Here is a 16,235-nt window from a genome sequence, read left to right as displayed (position 1 = left end):
GGAGCAGAATCATGGACATTAAAATCGAAATGCAATAAATCGACTTAATACCTTTGAAATGTGGACAATTAGAAGAGTGTTAAGGATTTCATGGGTAGATAGAGTCATGAATATAGAAGTGTTAAGGAGAATAGGCAGAGAGAGGGAAATTGGGATCACAGTAAAAGAAAGGAAATTGCAATATCTCGGATATGTGATGAGAGGCAAAAGATATAACATCTTAAGGCTCATAATTCAGGGAAAAATAGAAGGTAGGAGAAGCGTAGGAAGGAGACGCGTTTCCTGGTTGAAGAACCTGCGAGAATGGTTTGGTTGCAGCTCAAGGCAACTGTTCAGAGCAGCTGCCTCGAAGGCCAAAATAGCCATGATGATTGCCAACCTTCGTCGCGGAGATGGCACTTAAAGAAGAAGAGAGAATTTTCGCTATTTCACGTTGCGTTGAATCCCGTCTTCAGTTTTTATCTCTTTCTTACATTTTTCTATTTCACTCGGCTGCCGCGCCAACGTTCCGTCGGATTTATTTTTACACTTAGTTTGAGAGGGGGCCGATCCAAGAGTTATTTTGAACACCGTCGCAGTTTCCAACTAACAACTTTAAATAGTGCCAATCTGTTTCTTTGGAATTTCTCTTTTACCTACCTTCCCAGGAAATGGATATTATAAGGTATGCCTATATGGATACTTATAGGTGATTCGTCGCACTGGGTGATTATCAATTCTAGTTGAACATGCCCATAACCAATTTAAACAGTCCTCTCTTAATTAGACATCTGATCTGGACTTCCTGTGATATTCATATTTATATAATTTTATCAAAATTATAGCAGAAGACCAGTTCACTGAAAATATTCCAACACCGCCGGGAGGAATTAGACAAGGAGATAATTTAATAAGCCCCTTCTTGTTTAACCTACTCATGGGCAAAATTATAAACAAAGTAACATCTTTTAATCTCGGATATAGGATGGGCAACAAAAGAATCGGTATGGCGTGTTACGCAGATGATGCAGCAATTATTGCTGAATCAGAAAATGATCTTCAGAGACAGCTCTTTCAGTGTTCTTTCAAGTAAGCCGCCAACTAAATATGAACATTTCTACCAACAAAACTAATAAATGTATGACAATAGCAAAAGATCCGCTCAGATGTAAGTTAGTAGTTGAGAACAACCCCATAGAACAGGTGATGCAATTCAGATATCTGGGCATAGATATATCAAGCACTCACGACCCAGTAAAGGACCTATGAGGAGTCAGATCAACAAAGCATCTGCATTATCAGGATGTCTGCGGGAGATAGTCTGGTCAAATCCGTATATGCGTACAGATAGTAAAATTAGACTTGCATACGACCGATCATGACATATATGGCATAGAAGTGCGCGAAGACACCAACAAAACGAAACAGATTCTAAGAGTTGCCGAAATGAAAACCCTAAAGCGGGCTTTCCATTTGTGCAACTGCGCATGCATAATAGTCGCATGCGGCGGCCGCACAATCAGGCGCGGATCCAAGGGGGGTCAATGGGGTCAATTGCCCCCTCCTTGAGACTTCGCCTGGTGTCACCTTTTTTTAAGAAAGAGATAATTACGATCGAAAATAAATAGTGAGTTTTGTGTCCTGTTGACAACTGAATAACGGAATGTAACAGAAAACAGAATTCTTTCTTTAAAGTACGTGTTCTCGGTCTTACTGTATGGTGTTGAGTCTTGGACTGTGAATAAAATCGATCTACTTACCTAAATCCCCTTGAGGCTTTCGAAATGTGGTTCTATAGAAGAAAAAGTAACTTGGGTGAAGAATATTTAAAACTCCACAATACTAGGACGTCTCAGCAAGACTACTGAGATTATAGAAGGCATCAAGAAGAGAAAAGTGGAGTATATTTTGGACATGTAATGAGAAGTTTCAAATATAGGTTGCTGCAAAATATTATGCAAGTGAAAATAGAAGGCAAACGCAGTCCAGGACGAAAAAGCACTTCGTGGTTGATTAAGGGTGGCAGTGAATAAAATTAAGATAGCTATGATAGTAACCAACGTTCTGAAAGGACATGGTAGGTACATGAAGAAAAATAAAGTAACAGCCCATACCGAAAGAGAATCCTGCTTACGCGAGTGACGAGAAATTGTTTATTTCATTGCCCCCTCCTTGCAAGGTTGCTGGATCCGCCGTTGCGCACAATAGAGGCATGAAGATGCAAGAAGAGAGGCATGCAGAAAATCAGTGCGCACGAGGTGGTTGCAATTGTGCGCGTGTCTTCTGATCTGATAGCGGGAGACATATGCATCTATCTGCCTCTTAGTTAGTTTTTAATCGCGGTTTGAAGCACATGTACAGCAATGGAGTGGTCAAACGAAAAATGCATTGAGTTTGTCGAAGACTATCGCCAATTTACATGTCTTTGGAAAGCATCTGACAAAGATTATAAAGAGACAGAATTAAAAGGGGTGACGCTCAACAATATTTGGTTGATAAATATAAATTAGGAACTAGAAAAGCAGTGAATAACAAAATAAAAAGCTTCCGGTCATACTTTCATCGGCTTCACGCTGAATACAAAAGAAAACGAAGTGGAGATGGAACAGATGATGCACTACCAGAGCCGAACTGGTTTCTTTATAAATATTTACTATTTATTCTGGATGTTGAGGAGAATCGGTCCGGCAAAGAAACGTTTACGACTCAACGAGAGACATCATCAGAAAAAGAACACTGTGAGGAGGATGAGGTAAGTTTGTAGTAGAGCATTTCATTGTATTATTTAAGCAAACAAACCTTTTAATGAAAGTTTTTTAATATGAATTATTGATAAAAATCTCTGTTGAGAAATCTGTATAGACGCTTTATAAAAAAACAATAAATGTTATGGAATTGTATTTAATAGTTTAGGTAATATTTAGTGCAAATTCTACAAGGAAAATAGTTTATTACAAATATACGTCTTGCCAAGGTACAGAACCTTCATGAGACATAAAGTATTTCATAAAACCGTCTCTTATTTCTTTTGCTTCTCTTGTGGCATTTCCTCCCGTCTTTGCAAGGTTTGTAATTCCAGTGTCGCCTGCAATGTCTTTTCTCCATTTTCCGTGTACCAAATTTCCATCTACGTCAGAGTCGAGAGTACATGGAGGGCAATAAAGGTGACGTGATTGACGACTTTGTCGCAAAAAATTGTGGATGCAAACACATGCAAGGACCACTTCTTCAATGGTATCCGTCTTCAGTTCAATCGGTGTTCGAAAAATTCTAAAAACTGATCTGAGTAATCCAAAAGCATTTTCTACTATGCGCCGAGCTCGTGACAATCGATAATTAAACACTCTTTTAGGGGATCCTTCCAGCAAATCAGTTGCATAAGGTTTTTGAATATGTTTTGTTAATGGAAACGCATCGTCTGCGACAAAGACGTATGGTAGAAGAATATCAGTTCCTGGTAAATTTTTTTGCTCTGGTAAATTGAGTACACCATCTCTTATTGCTGTATACAAAGAGCTATCAAGAAAAACCCCTCCATCAGACATTCGTCCTGGTCGTCCCACATTTACGTATCGAAAACAATAATTAGCATCAACAAGTGCAAAGAGAACTATACTAAATGTTCCTTTGTAGTTGTAATAAGAACTTCCAGAATTTGGGGGGCATTGAATTACAACGTGTTTCCCGTCACGGGCACCCAGACAATGTGGGAAATACCACCTTTCTTGAAACTGTTGAGCAATTTCCAACCATTTTTCTTCTGAGGTAGGAAGCTGAAATAAAAAGTGCCATTAAAAGATCACGTGAATATTTGATACAATAAGAAAAGTTTAACTTTAGCAAAACGTAAATCTCCTAAAATAAATTATTCTATTTACAGAGTCAACAGGACAGAGATAGTCATCGCGAAAGTGATTTTCAATCAGGACTGATCTTTGATTCGCCTCCAGGAACACCAGTAATCCGTAAAGCTGAAAATAATGATATTATTCGTAAACAAGGTCCGTCTAAAAGACTCAAAAGTACCAAACCATTCGAAGACACACAGAATAAACCTGCAGAGGAAGCTGTCGCATTATTAAGAAACGTTACCCAAAATATACAAAAGAAAGACCAAATTTCCTCTTTTGCCGCATACGTTGAAACTAGAATCCGGAACTTGAAAAACCCTCACACACAGACAATTGCACAAATGCGAATAAACTCTCTTTTATTTGAACTAGAAATAGAAGAACTTCAGGAACAACCATCTATTCACATTTCTTCTAATCAGGTTCTTACAGCCAAGGCTTATCCTAGTATCAATTCCAATTTATATATGCCTACCCATATGAGTGGTTATGATGTCCCAACAGAAGTTGTACACGTTACTGACACTGCCAAGCGGTATCAAACACTTTCACCTGCAGTGGTAAATCCTGGACCAAGCAGCAGCTCTACCATTAGTTCTGTTTTCTCACCGCGTACTGAACAATTCGAAAATAGCTCCCTCGATGGGCAAAATACAGTGGATGCTAGTGCGGCAAGTTGTCATATAAAAGATTTTTTGAACTTTTAAGCAGAATAGCAAGCTTAATGTAGTTTTATGTTTTAAGAATGGAAATTACATATGAAATAAAAATATTTTACAATAATTACAATTACATAATTGTCTTACCTGTACATATTCCTGTAGAACTTTCACAACAGCTAGAGCTACATCTTTTATTATGCGAGAGATACTTGGGGTTGAAACTTTAAAAGTGTACATTAAACTCGCGAAGCTATCTCCACTCGCTGCATACCTCAAAAATATTGCGAGCCTTGTCGCCTCTGGAATTGCTTCACGAAAATAGGTGTTTCTTTTACATATTATTGGGCCAACCAGCGTCAAAAGTAATTCAAAATCAGTAGGTGACATCCGAGTGAAATTTTTAAAAAGAGAACTTTGCGCCAGCCTTACTTCATCCATGACACTCAAAGTTTCTTTCCTTCTTTGGAGAAACGGGTTTATCCAGTATGAATGCTTCTTTCGTTTTTTTCGCTGATTATTATCATTATTAACAATAATTAGTACTGCCGCTGCAATTGTAACAGCTTGTTCGTCACTCGCCATATCTAGGTACACTAAAAAGTTAGACGCATAAATGGAAATTCGGTACACGCAACACGCAAGTTGCAAGCAGGTAGCATGCATATGTGCAAGCGCATAAGGTATGCAAGGCAGATGCGTAGTTGCATGCGCAGTTGCACAAATGGAAAGCCGGCTTAAGAACAATAGTGGGGAAAACAAGAAGAGACAGAGTAAAAAATAGAGACATTAGAGAGCAATGCAAAATTCAAGATATTGTAAGATGGGGAAGGCAGCGCAAGAGGATGTGGTACAACCATGGAAGACAAATGGATGAGAATGGACTCCCAAAAATTGCCCTAGAAAGCAGCCGGCCCGGTTCAGGACCCCCCGGAAGACCACCAAAAGATGGCGAGGAATAGTTGGCAATCTACCTCCCAGAAAATTAACCGCAGGGGCGCTTCAGAATTAAGCAGATCGAAATATCTCCAAGAAGTAAAAGAAGAGAAGAAGATATAATTTTAGCATTTTTATTACTCCGCTCATCCGTTAAAGTATGTTCATTTCGGAAGTATGCAGAAGGTATTTAAAAATATTGCTTTAAAAAAATTAAAACATTTTCTGCAAATATCACATCATCAGCATAATATATTACCTATACTAAACACCACGTGATACTTCTTAAGAAGTATCACGTTAGTTAAAGTTTTCCTGATATCTAGTGTAGCGCTTATCCGAGAGTGAATAACAAGTTTGTGAGTCTAACTGTATTACTAATATATATAGAGCACAAAACCACAAAGAACATTTTTAAAAATTATATTTTGAAAGAAATATGCGAATGTGTTCGTTGTTCTCTGGAAATATTCACTAATGAAAAGATTTATTGTCGACTGAAACAAAATGTCTATTGTTGTCTATATATGCTAAATTCCTAAAAAATTATTTAGTTCTGCGGTCTTACCACAACTTTTGTGATATCAAAATGTTAATTTTGAAAATGGCAAGTTTATTGTAAGAAAACAAAATATTTACATATCAGTCACTGAAGGTTTTCACCTCCGATTTCGTTGAACCTCCATCGATTTTCATGAAAATTGGTGAGCAGTTAGAGAATAACTCAAGGAACAAAGGCGACATGATGCCAACTTGCGCTTTTACCCTGGGGGGTGGATTCCACCCCTTTTCTGGGGTGAAAATCATTTTACTAAAAATAATACCATAAATCGATAGAGGGACAAATTCTAAGCAAAATTTGTTTTATTAAGTTATTAACCTAAATCAATACTTTTTGAGTTATTAAAGATCAAAGATTTTATTTTTTCGTAAAAAAATGCATGTTTTAAAGCTGTTTTTCACGTATAACTCAAAAACTATAAGCTTTTACAAAAAAGTTATTCTTACCAAAATTGAAGACAATAAAAAATTAAATACACTATTTACTTAAAGTACTAAACTAATGTTAATTCAGTGAGTTATGAGTAATTTAATGTATATTTTTTTCGATGAGTACTTAAATCTAAGTATTCAAGCTTAAATAACGGGAAAACGATGCATTTTGTAAAATATACCTGCTAAACACTTATCAAAGTACTTTAGAATACCTAACAAATGAGCTCCAGAAGAAGTTAATAGCATCAAAATTAAGCAAGTTATGATGAAACTAAGAGAACCCTTTTGATTTTTTAGGAAAAAGTGAAAAATAAAACATACGCCATTTCCACAAAAATTAAAATTTATAGTAAATCCTTACAAAAATTTCTTTGTATTAGCATAAGGAATGATTTTAACAATTTTCATCGGTTTAGAATGCATATTTTTGAAATAAAAATATATAATTTAAAAAAATCAAAATTTTTAAAATTATTGTCATTTTCATTTTCTTTTGATAATAATAACTATAAAAATACTCAATATACATAAAAATGGTAAATAACCAAATTTTATTTTTTTCTATATCAAATATTATACCTTTTTCCCATTTCTGTAGGGTGAAAAATAACCGAGATAGAAACGTTTAAATCTTAAATTTTGCTGCGAGAACCATGTAACCGTGACCATTTAATCCTTGATTTTTAAAAAAGTAAGGGGTTTAAAAGATTAAGTTTAACGCGGTTTATTAGCCTTTGGAGTTACCTTTTAAACCGTTTTTAGGTGAAACCGATATCTTAAAAATTAACGGAGTTATTAAAAAAAACAATAACATTTTTTGGAAAAATGTTTAAGACATAAGGTTTGAAAAAATTTTGGAGCATAAATTTTAATGATATTAACTTGTTCGGTATCTCATTTGATAGCTATTTTTAAGTACTTTCACAAATGTTTAATAAGTTTATGTTCTAAAATGCATCATTTTCCCGTAATTTAAGCTTGAATACTTAGATTTGGGTACTCGCCGAAACAAATATGCAATTCAATTACCTATAACTCACTTTTAGTTAACACCATAAGGTTTTTTTAGCCAGTAGTTTATTTCATTTTTCATTAGCTTCAATTTTGGTAATAATAACTTTTTTGTAAAACTTATTGTTTTTGAGTTATTTATGAAAAACCGGTTAAAAACATGCATTTTTCTTACGAAAAATTAAAATTTTTGATCTTTAATAACTCAAAAAGTTTTGATTTATTTTAATAACTTTATATAACAAATTTTGCTTAAAATTTGTCCCCCTATAATTATGCGGTTATTTTTAATAAAATAATTTTCACTCCGAGAAGGGGTGGCATCCACCCCCAGGGTAAAAGCGCAAGTTGGCACCATGTCACCTTTGTTTCTTGAGATATCTTCTAACCACTCACCAATTTTCATGCAAATCGATGGAGGTTGAACGAAATCGGAGGTAATAGCTCATATCCACCTTCAGTGACTCCACATAATATCTACATGTCTTAGGTTAAGACAGGGTGTCCAGAAACTCTACCGACAAACGAAGATAGGAGATTCTTCAGATAATTTTAAGACAATTTAGCTCAATTGACCTTGTCCGAAAATGCTTCCTAAGGGAGCTAGAGCTGAAAATGGCGTCTTGTAATTAGTTTTTCTTAAATACCTCCAGAACCCTTCGATTTAGAAAAACAAAAATCGGTGCGTATATTTATTTTCCAGAGATAATATAAATCGATTCCATCCACTGCGAATTTCTAGTACCGATCATATGCGTCCGTTTTGGGTAGGGCAACGGTTATTTTATCACATAACTTTTTTGTCTTTATCTTTTAAGCAATTTTGACACTGGATTATTCAATTGTGAGGTATTCTAGTACTAAAAGGTACTCTCGCTTTAAGTCGGTAGGACACACGGCTTTCTAGAAAAATCGATTTGAAAATTTTTCGTTCTCTGAATTTGAAAAAAAAAAATTAAAAAAATGTTTCTAAAAAAACGGTGTTATTTACCAACATAAAGCAAGAGTAACTTTTAGTACTAGAATACCTCATAACTTAATAATCTAAAGTCAAAAATGCTTAAAAATTAAAGACAAAAATGTTATGCGATAAAATATTAACCGTTGACCTACCCAAAACGGACGCATATGACCCGTACCTACTATAAATTCGCAATTAATGAAATCGATTCGTATATATACAGGGTGTCCAGAAACTCTACCGACAAACGAAGGCAGGGGATTCGTCAGATAATTTTAAGACAATTTAACCCAATTCACCTAGTCCGAAAATGCTTCCTAAGGGAGCTAGAGCTCTTTGAAGATGACGTCATGCAATTAGTTTTTCTTAAATACCTCCAGAACGCCTCTATTTAGAAAAACGAAAAATGGTATGCATATTTACTTTCCAGAAATGAATCGATTCCATCTATTGCGAATTTCTAGTACCGGTCATAGGCGTCCGTTTTGGGTAGGGCAACGGTTATTTTATCGCTTAACTTTTTTGTCTTTAATTTTTAAGCATTTTTGACTCTGAATTATTAAATTGTGAGGCATTCTAGTACTAAAAGGTACTCTTACTTTAAGACGATAGGGCACACCGTTTTCTAGAAAAATCGATTTGAAAATTGTTCGTTCTTTGAATTTCAAAAAAGAAGATTCAAAAAAATTATTTAGAAAGATGAAAACTGGTACATGTATTTATATCCCAGAGATTAATCGATTTCATTAATGGCGAATTTCTAGTACCGGTCATAGGCGTCCGTTTTGGGTAGGTCAACAGTTATTTTATAGCATACCTTTATTGTCTTTTATTTTTAAGTATTTTTGACACTAGATTATTAAATTATAAGATATTCGAGTACCAAAAGTTACTCTTGCTTTAAGTTGGTAAAATACATCGTTTTTTTTTTAATTTTTTTCAACTTTTTTTTCAAATTCCCAAAAACTAAAAACTTTCAAATCGATTTTTCTAGAAAACGGTGTGTCCTACCGACTTAAAGTAAGAGTACCTTTTATTACTAGAATACCTCACAATTTAATAATCCAGTATCAAAAATGCTTAAAAGTTGAAGACAAAAAAGTTATGCGATAAAATAAGCGTTGTCCTACCCAAAACGGACGCCTATGACCGGTACTAGAAATTCGCAATAGATGGAATCGATTCATTTCTAGAAAGTAAATATGTATACAAATTTTTGTTTTTCTAAATAGAAGCGTTCTGGAGGTATTTAAGAAAAACTAATTACATGGCGCCATCTTCAAAGAGCTCTAGCTCCCTTAGGAAGCATTTTCGGACTAGGTGAATTGGGTTAAAGTGTCTTAAAATTATCTGAGGAATCTCCTGTCTTCGTTTGTCGGTAGAGTTTCTGGACATCCTGTATATCTGAAATATAAATAAACGTGCCTACACCAGTTTTAGGATTTTTAAATAGTTTTTTTTAATCTTTTTTTGAAAATTCAAAAAAAGAAAAATTTTCAAATCGATTTTTCTAGAAAACGGTGTATCCTATCGACTTAAAACAAGAGTACCTTTTAGTTGTAGAATATCATCCAACGCTTTAATAATCCAGACTCCAGAGTAAAATAACTGTTGCCCTGCCGAAAACGGACGCCTATGACCGGTTTTAGAAATTCGCAATGAATGGAATGGATTTATCTCTGGAAGATAAATATATGTGTACCAATATTAATTTTCGTTTTTCTCAATAGAAGCATTCTAGGGTTATTTAAGGAAAACTAATTACAAGACGCTATTTTCAAAGAACTCTAGCTCCCTTAGGAAGCATTTTCGGACTAGATAAATTATTGGGTTAAAATATCTGAAAATTATCTGAGGAATCTCCTGTCTTCGTTTGTCGGTAGAGTTTCTGGACACCCTGTATATACATTATAACTTATCTGAGTGATAATATTTGAGCTCTCATGATAATATAATTAATTATATACTTACACTCTGCTCCTGCTTCGGCTGTCCATTTCTGATGATAAGTTTCATTTACTCTAGATTTAATTTTATTTAAAATAAGCATGATGTGATTATTGTTTAACGCTTCCATATTTAACTTGTTTACTATTTTAGTAAGTAGGTACTAGGTAACAAGTGATTATCAAATATTTAATCTTATTAGTGCAATAATAATTTAGAAACTTGATATACTTTCTTCAGAATTATCAAAATACAAAATAATAGCCTGCTGGATTTAAAATTAAATTTTAGTCAATCATTGTGACCAACAACGAATTTTAAATATTTGATCTGCAATAACATTGGTAATAAACACTACGCATCAAAGAAAATAGAAAAGAAGAATTAAATCCTGTCAAAATAATGTCAAAGTCAAAAGAAAAATTTGTTATAGATAGATAAAATGGCGTTGTGTTGTGCCAGTGAGTATTTTATTTTTTATTAATTACATTATTCGTATTCGACTATTATTTATCAAGTTTCATTAAACAATAAAATAGAATTGATTTTGTAATTGACTGGTTTAATAAATCGGGTACCGGCAAAAATTAACCTAAAAATTTGTTTTCAGCATAGATATATTATACTCTAGATTGCGCCTTACGATCTTAAAATGGGTGACGGTTGCGACAGAGATAAATGAGCCTATTTGGTCGGTAGTCTCTTTCTAATTCAAGGGGAGTATTGACGACGTCACTATCCTACTCGGTCGTCGAGTATTTTAGATGGTTTGACAGTTCGAGCGGATGGCGACGAGAACTGGTCGTTTGTCTTCGGACGTGGATAATCCTGGTTCGAATCCCATACCAATCTTTGCTTTTTTTATTTAATCAATATTGCGTTTATTAGATATTATTATATCTCTAAAATAAATCTAAGCAAAGAAATATATAACAAATAAGAAAAACTGTGTAGGTACCTATAGATTTTTAAAAATATAAAAGCCAGTTATTTTTTTAATAAGTTAATGGTACAATAGTATAAAGTAATTGTTAAAAATATTCGTACAAATTACCAATAATTAATATCAACATAATGTACCATGATCGATTTATTAATTGAATCGGTCATTTCAAAAACAACACGAGACACGAGTCACATATTCCTAATTTTACAGAAGAGCAAAGAAAACTACCTATATAGTCGAAAGATGGATGAAATGGATGACATCAAAATTCAGAGTTATATTGTAGTTTTGTTCCTAATGTTTTTACTGGACTGGTGTCGTTTTTGCACACAACGTTTATCTTAAAGGAGTCTGTTCCTCTCAAAAAGCTAGTTTCTGAAAATTGTGGACTTTGCTGTTTTTGAAATGACCGATTCAATTATAAGTAATTAGATATTATTTTTATTTATGAAACTATTATTACAATTTTTTAAAAAGGTAGAAGCAATACAAACCTTATTCACGTCATTCGAATAAGGCCGAATTTATATTAATAACGAATGACTTATTTTACAAATAATTATGTATTCCAATATTAACTTACTATACATACATTTATTATCTGCTAGATTTACTTAGGTCCATTTTTCAGATGTAAAAATATCTAATAAACGCAATATTGATTAAATTAAAAATAAAAAAGGTAAAGTTGGTATGGGATTCGAACCACGATTATCCATGTCCGAAGTCCAAAGACCATTTCTCGTCACCACCCGCTCGAACTGTCAATACATAATACTCGATAAAGTGGGATAGTCACGTCGTCGATATTCCCCTTAAATTAAAAAGAGACTACCGACCAAATAGGCTCATTTATCTCTGTCGCAACCGTCACCCATTTTAAGATCGTAAGGCGCAATCTAGAGTATTATAAATCTATGGTTTTCAGTTTCAAATGAAGTTCCGGAATACCCTGTGGTATCCCCATCGTCGGGTGCGATATTTGAAAAAAGGATAATTGAAAAATACATACAGGAAAATGGCGTGGATCCTATTAGTGGCAAAGAACTGACAATAGATGATTTAATTGAAATAAAAAGTATGTTTTGTTTGGTTTTTAAAAGAAATTCTAATTTTATTTCTTTTAGCTCCTCCTGTTGTTAAACCGAAACCACCTAGTGCAACTAGCATTCCCGCGACCTTAAAGCTTTTACAGGATGAATGGGATGCTGTTATGTTATATAGTTTTACACAGAGACAACAGCTTCAAACAGCTAGACAAGAATTAAGTCATGCCCTGTACCAACATGATGCAGCTTGCAGAGTAATTGCCAGGCTTAATAAAGAAGTCACAGCTGCAAGAGAAGCCCTTGCTACACTTAAACCCCAAGCTGGAATTACAACAGTTCCACAGCCGGTATGTATATTATAACTACCTAATTCAATATTTCAATAATTTTATTTATTTATTTATTTACGGGCGAACCCATTTTACAAAATAAGTACAATTTTAAAACAAGTACGAAAATTTAAAAAATACAATTAACATGTTAAAGGTTTAAAACAAAATAAAACATTTATAAGCTAAAAATTACAAGACAATTAAACATGAAAGTAAACGGACAAATAATATAAATACTAAACATAAAAAGTAGGTACCTACATCTAATAATAACTGATAATAACTGTCGTCAAGTGATATTTGACAATTCGCGGTGTGCAAGTACTTGGAAGGGGAAACGAGAAACGACTGTGCGCGAGTCACGGAGAAATATTGCAACTATCTTAAATAATTCATATTGTCAATTGAAATTGTCAAATTGACGTATATTTCATACCTTCTGTCATTGAAGCAGAAAAATTATATATTGCTCCACAATATTGATATGATATGCAATTATTATATAAAGGTAAATTTAATTAATTTTATTTTGCTTGCAGTACTGCATTTTAATAACTAATTTTATTTACTACATACAATTGTTGACGTTTTCATAACATAACCTGAATCTTATTTTTTCTTCTTACTATTTTTTTTGGACTATGGCCTTGACAATTATCCAGTAACCAGGACTAATATAATTGGCCAATATAATTAAAAGTGCGAATTTTAGTATAGAGCGTAGAAATAGGGGTCGCTTTGTTGAACTTGCACGGTCCCAATACAGCCTTGAATCTATTTAAGCTGTAGGAAAAGTCGAGTTCCTGAAATTGATTTGCAATTCTTTGGCTTCGAGATAAGAACGAATAATGAGCATAATTTGTTTTATGCATTGGTACAGAAAATGAAACCAATTGTCTTGTCTGGCGGTTGGGAACTGCAAAATTAATTTTGGCTAACATATCTGAGCAGTCAATTTGTGAGTTAACCAGCTTAAATAATAGAATTAAGTCCTGATGTAATCGACGGCTTTTTAATGTAGTAATATTTAGCATCTGTAAAATATCATCATAATTCATAATGCATATACTGGCCAAATTTAAACGCAACATGTCTAAGGAATTTATGTTGCACATTCTCAATTTTATCACTATACAACTGATAATAGGGAGACCACACTGACGAGTAATATTCCAGATGAGATCTAACCAGCCTGAGCAATAATTTTATGTTGCACTTAGTTAGTTATCAGAATGACTATGAACTCACAAAATAAAAGTTTTGTAATTTTTTATATTAAGAAGTAATTTAGTTATGTTCCATAAAATGATTTATGTGGAATGGTACTTAATACAGGTCCTACTTATAAATTTACCCTATGTTAGTGCGGTGGGGTGTGATACACTCCAGCCGGAAATACAGTAAAACCTTGATAAAACCGAAAGTCCGTTATATAAGAATAGGTTTAAAATAAATCAGACTATTAAGAAATGTGTCCTCATTATGCTATAATAAAAAGTTTATTGAAATTCTTTGTAAAATATAGCGTTTGGGATCCACAGAGACCCCGTTGTTATGCAATGTATCTTGGTATGGGCAGGGTTAAGTATGTATAATATTAACAGGACGTTTTTAATTTTTTTACATTGACCGGATTTTTATTCCGTTATCTCCTAAGTCCGTTAAATAGAGGTCCATTATATCGAGGTTTTACTGTATTGTGGTGCTCTTTGTTACTCTGGTTACTCTTTGTTGACGTTTCAGAATGATATTATTTGTATGTTGGAAATTTACTGTTATTTTTTAGATCAGAGCAATAAATGCATGTAGTAAAGATTATGGTGATCTTATTTCTGTGTCTTTTTTTATTTTTTCAAATTTTTCTTTGTACTCTTGATTATTTTTATTATGGTTCTACACACCCCACCGCACTAATATTTACCCACTGCACTAACGCAGGGTTTAATGATTCAAATGTTTTTCATGAATTTATGTACCTGTTAGTCATTTTTAAATTTTCAGATAATAAGGTAAATTTCATTTTTTAACAATGGAATATTTTATTCTAAATCTTTAGAAACTATTAAAAATATCTATTATAACATTATAGTTACTGAATATTTTGTAACAATGTAACATAAGTCAAAACGGCAACAAGTGTGTGTTTTCAAAAAACTGATAGTGTATAAAACATTTAAAATCATTAAAAATCAGCTAAGTACTTTCAGCATATCAAAATGCCACCATCAGAGCTTCATCTTATAGGTATAAACACCTGAATAAAAGAGTAATTGTTAACCAACACATTACATTTAAAATTGATTCAGGGCTAAGCCTTTGATCATGGGTAAAAAACTCTTAAAATTTATATAAATATCACATTGATGTGGGTACTTCACAATATGGCTACCATATTACATTTGAACAGGTGTTACTATGTATTCAATGTAATATGGTAGCCATATTGTAAAGTACTCACATCGCTGTGATATTTATATATATTTTAAGGGTTTTTTACCCATGATCAGAGGCTTAGTTCTAAATCCATTTTAAAGGTAATGTGTTGATCAACAATTTTACTCTTCTATTGAGGTGTTTATACCTATAAGACGAAGCTCTGATGATGGCATTTGATATGCTGAAAGTATTTAGCTGATTTTTAATAAATGTTTTACACACTATCAGTTTTTTGAAAACATACACATATTGCTTATATAGAAGTGTGTACAAGTCATACAGTATTTTTCTATTCTTCGCGGTGTGCAAGTAGTTGGAGGGGATACGAGAAGCGATCATGCGCGAATAGTGGAGAAATCTTGCAACTTTCTTAAATAATTCATATTGTCAATTGCAATTGTCAAATTGACGTATATTTCAGACCTACTGTCATTGAAGAAGAAAAATTATATGTTGCTCACAATATTGATATGATATGCAATTATTATATAAAAGTATATTTAATTAATTGTATTTTGCTTGCAGTACTGCATTTTAATAATTAATTTTATTTACTACATAAGTACAATTGTTTACCTTTTAATAACATGACGTAAATCTTACTTTTTCTTCTTATAATTTTTTTGGGCTACGGCCTTGACAATTATCCAGCAACCAGGACCAATATGATTGGCCAATATAATTAAAAGTGCGAAAAAGTTGCTGAGCTATGAAACCAGGTGTCGCTTTTCCGAACTTGCACAGTCCCAATACAATATAACATGTTTATAGCAAATATTTATGATTAGCGAAAAAACTTAAATCTACAAAACTTTAAAATGCAATGAGATATTTATTTTTTTGGTTTTTTTAGGCTGTTGCTGCTGAAGCTGCAGGTGTAGCAAACCAACCAACTGAACAAGCTGGTATGAGTGAAGAAATCATAGAAAAATTACAAGAAAAGGCTACAGTGTTGACATTAGAACGTAAACAGAAGGGGAAAACGGTACCTGAAGATTTGACAACCCCTGAGCAGTTACGAAACTTCAGAACATTATCCTCACTTATCGTAAGTTTCAATAAATTCAGTATTAAACTAATTGTATATAGAAATATGACATTGAGTTCGAAGCTTCTTTTTGTGTCTAGATTA

The 16,235-nt window shown here is 33.3% G+C and overlaps 2 protein-coding genes across 11 annotated transcripts in view; one reads left to right on the top strand and one right to left on the bottom strand.

Annotated features, from left to right (window-relative positions):
• The window catches only part of LOC114335660 (probable cyclin-dependent serine/threonine-protein kinase DDB_G0292550), a 172,722-nt gene extending 162,048 nt beyond the window's left edge, over nucleotides 1–10,674 (bottom strand). For 7 of the 8 annotated variants that reach the window (XM_050643974.1, XM_050643979.1, XM_050643976.1 and 4 more), the window contains exon 1: nucleotides 10,365–10,514. In XM_050643974.1, the coding sequence (XP_050499931.1) occupies nucleotides 10,365–10,470 (106 nt within the window). In that variant the 5' untranslated portion in view covers nucleotides 10,471–10,514. Of the gene's footprint in view, nucleotides 1–10,364 lie in introns of all 8 variants that reach the window. The other variant, XM_050643975.1, reaches the window with a different exon arrangement.
• Nucleotides 10,669–16,235, top strand: part of LOC114337179 (pre-mRNA-processing factor 19) — a 63,620-nt gene continuing 58,053 nt past the window's right edge. The window contains exons 1-4 of one of the 3 annotated variants that reach the window (XM_028287581.1): nucleotides 10,669–10,801; nucleotides 12,215–12,364; nucleotides 12,414–12,682; nucleotides 15,957–16,151. In XM_028287581.1, the coding sequence (XP_028143382.1) occupies nucleotides 10,783–10,801; nucleotides 12,215–12,364; nucleotides 12,414–12,682; nucleotides 15,957–16,151 (633 nt within the window). In that variant the 5' untranslated portion in view covers nucleotides 10,669–10,782. Of the gene's footprint in view, nucleotides 10,802–11,005; nucleotides 11,172–12,214; nucleotides 12,365–12,413; nucleotides 12,683–15,956; nucleotides 16,152–16,235 lie in introns of those variants that run through there. The other 2 variants (XM_050643981.1, XM_028287582.2) reach the window with 2 other exon arrangements.

Source organism: Diabrotica virgifera, chromosome 2 (assembly GCF_917563875.1).
Source record: "Diabrotica virgifera virgifera chromosome 2, PGI_DIABVI_V3a".
NCBI lineage: Eukaryota > Metazoa > Arthropoda > Insecta > Coleoptera > Chrysomelidae > Diabrotica > Diabrotica virgifera.
Note: the sequence above shows the minus strand (reverse complement) of the source record. Positions and strands in the feature narration are given on the sequence as shown.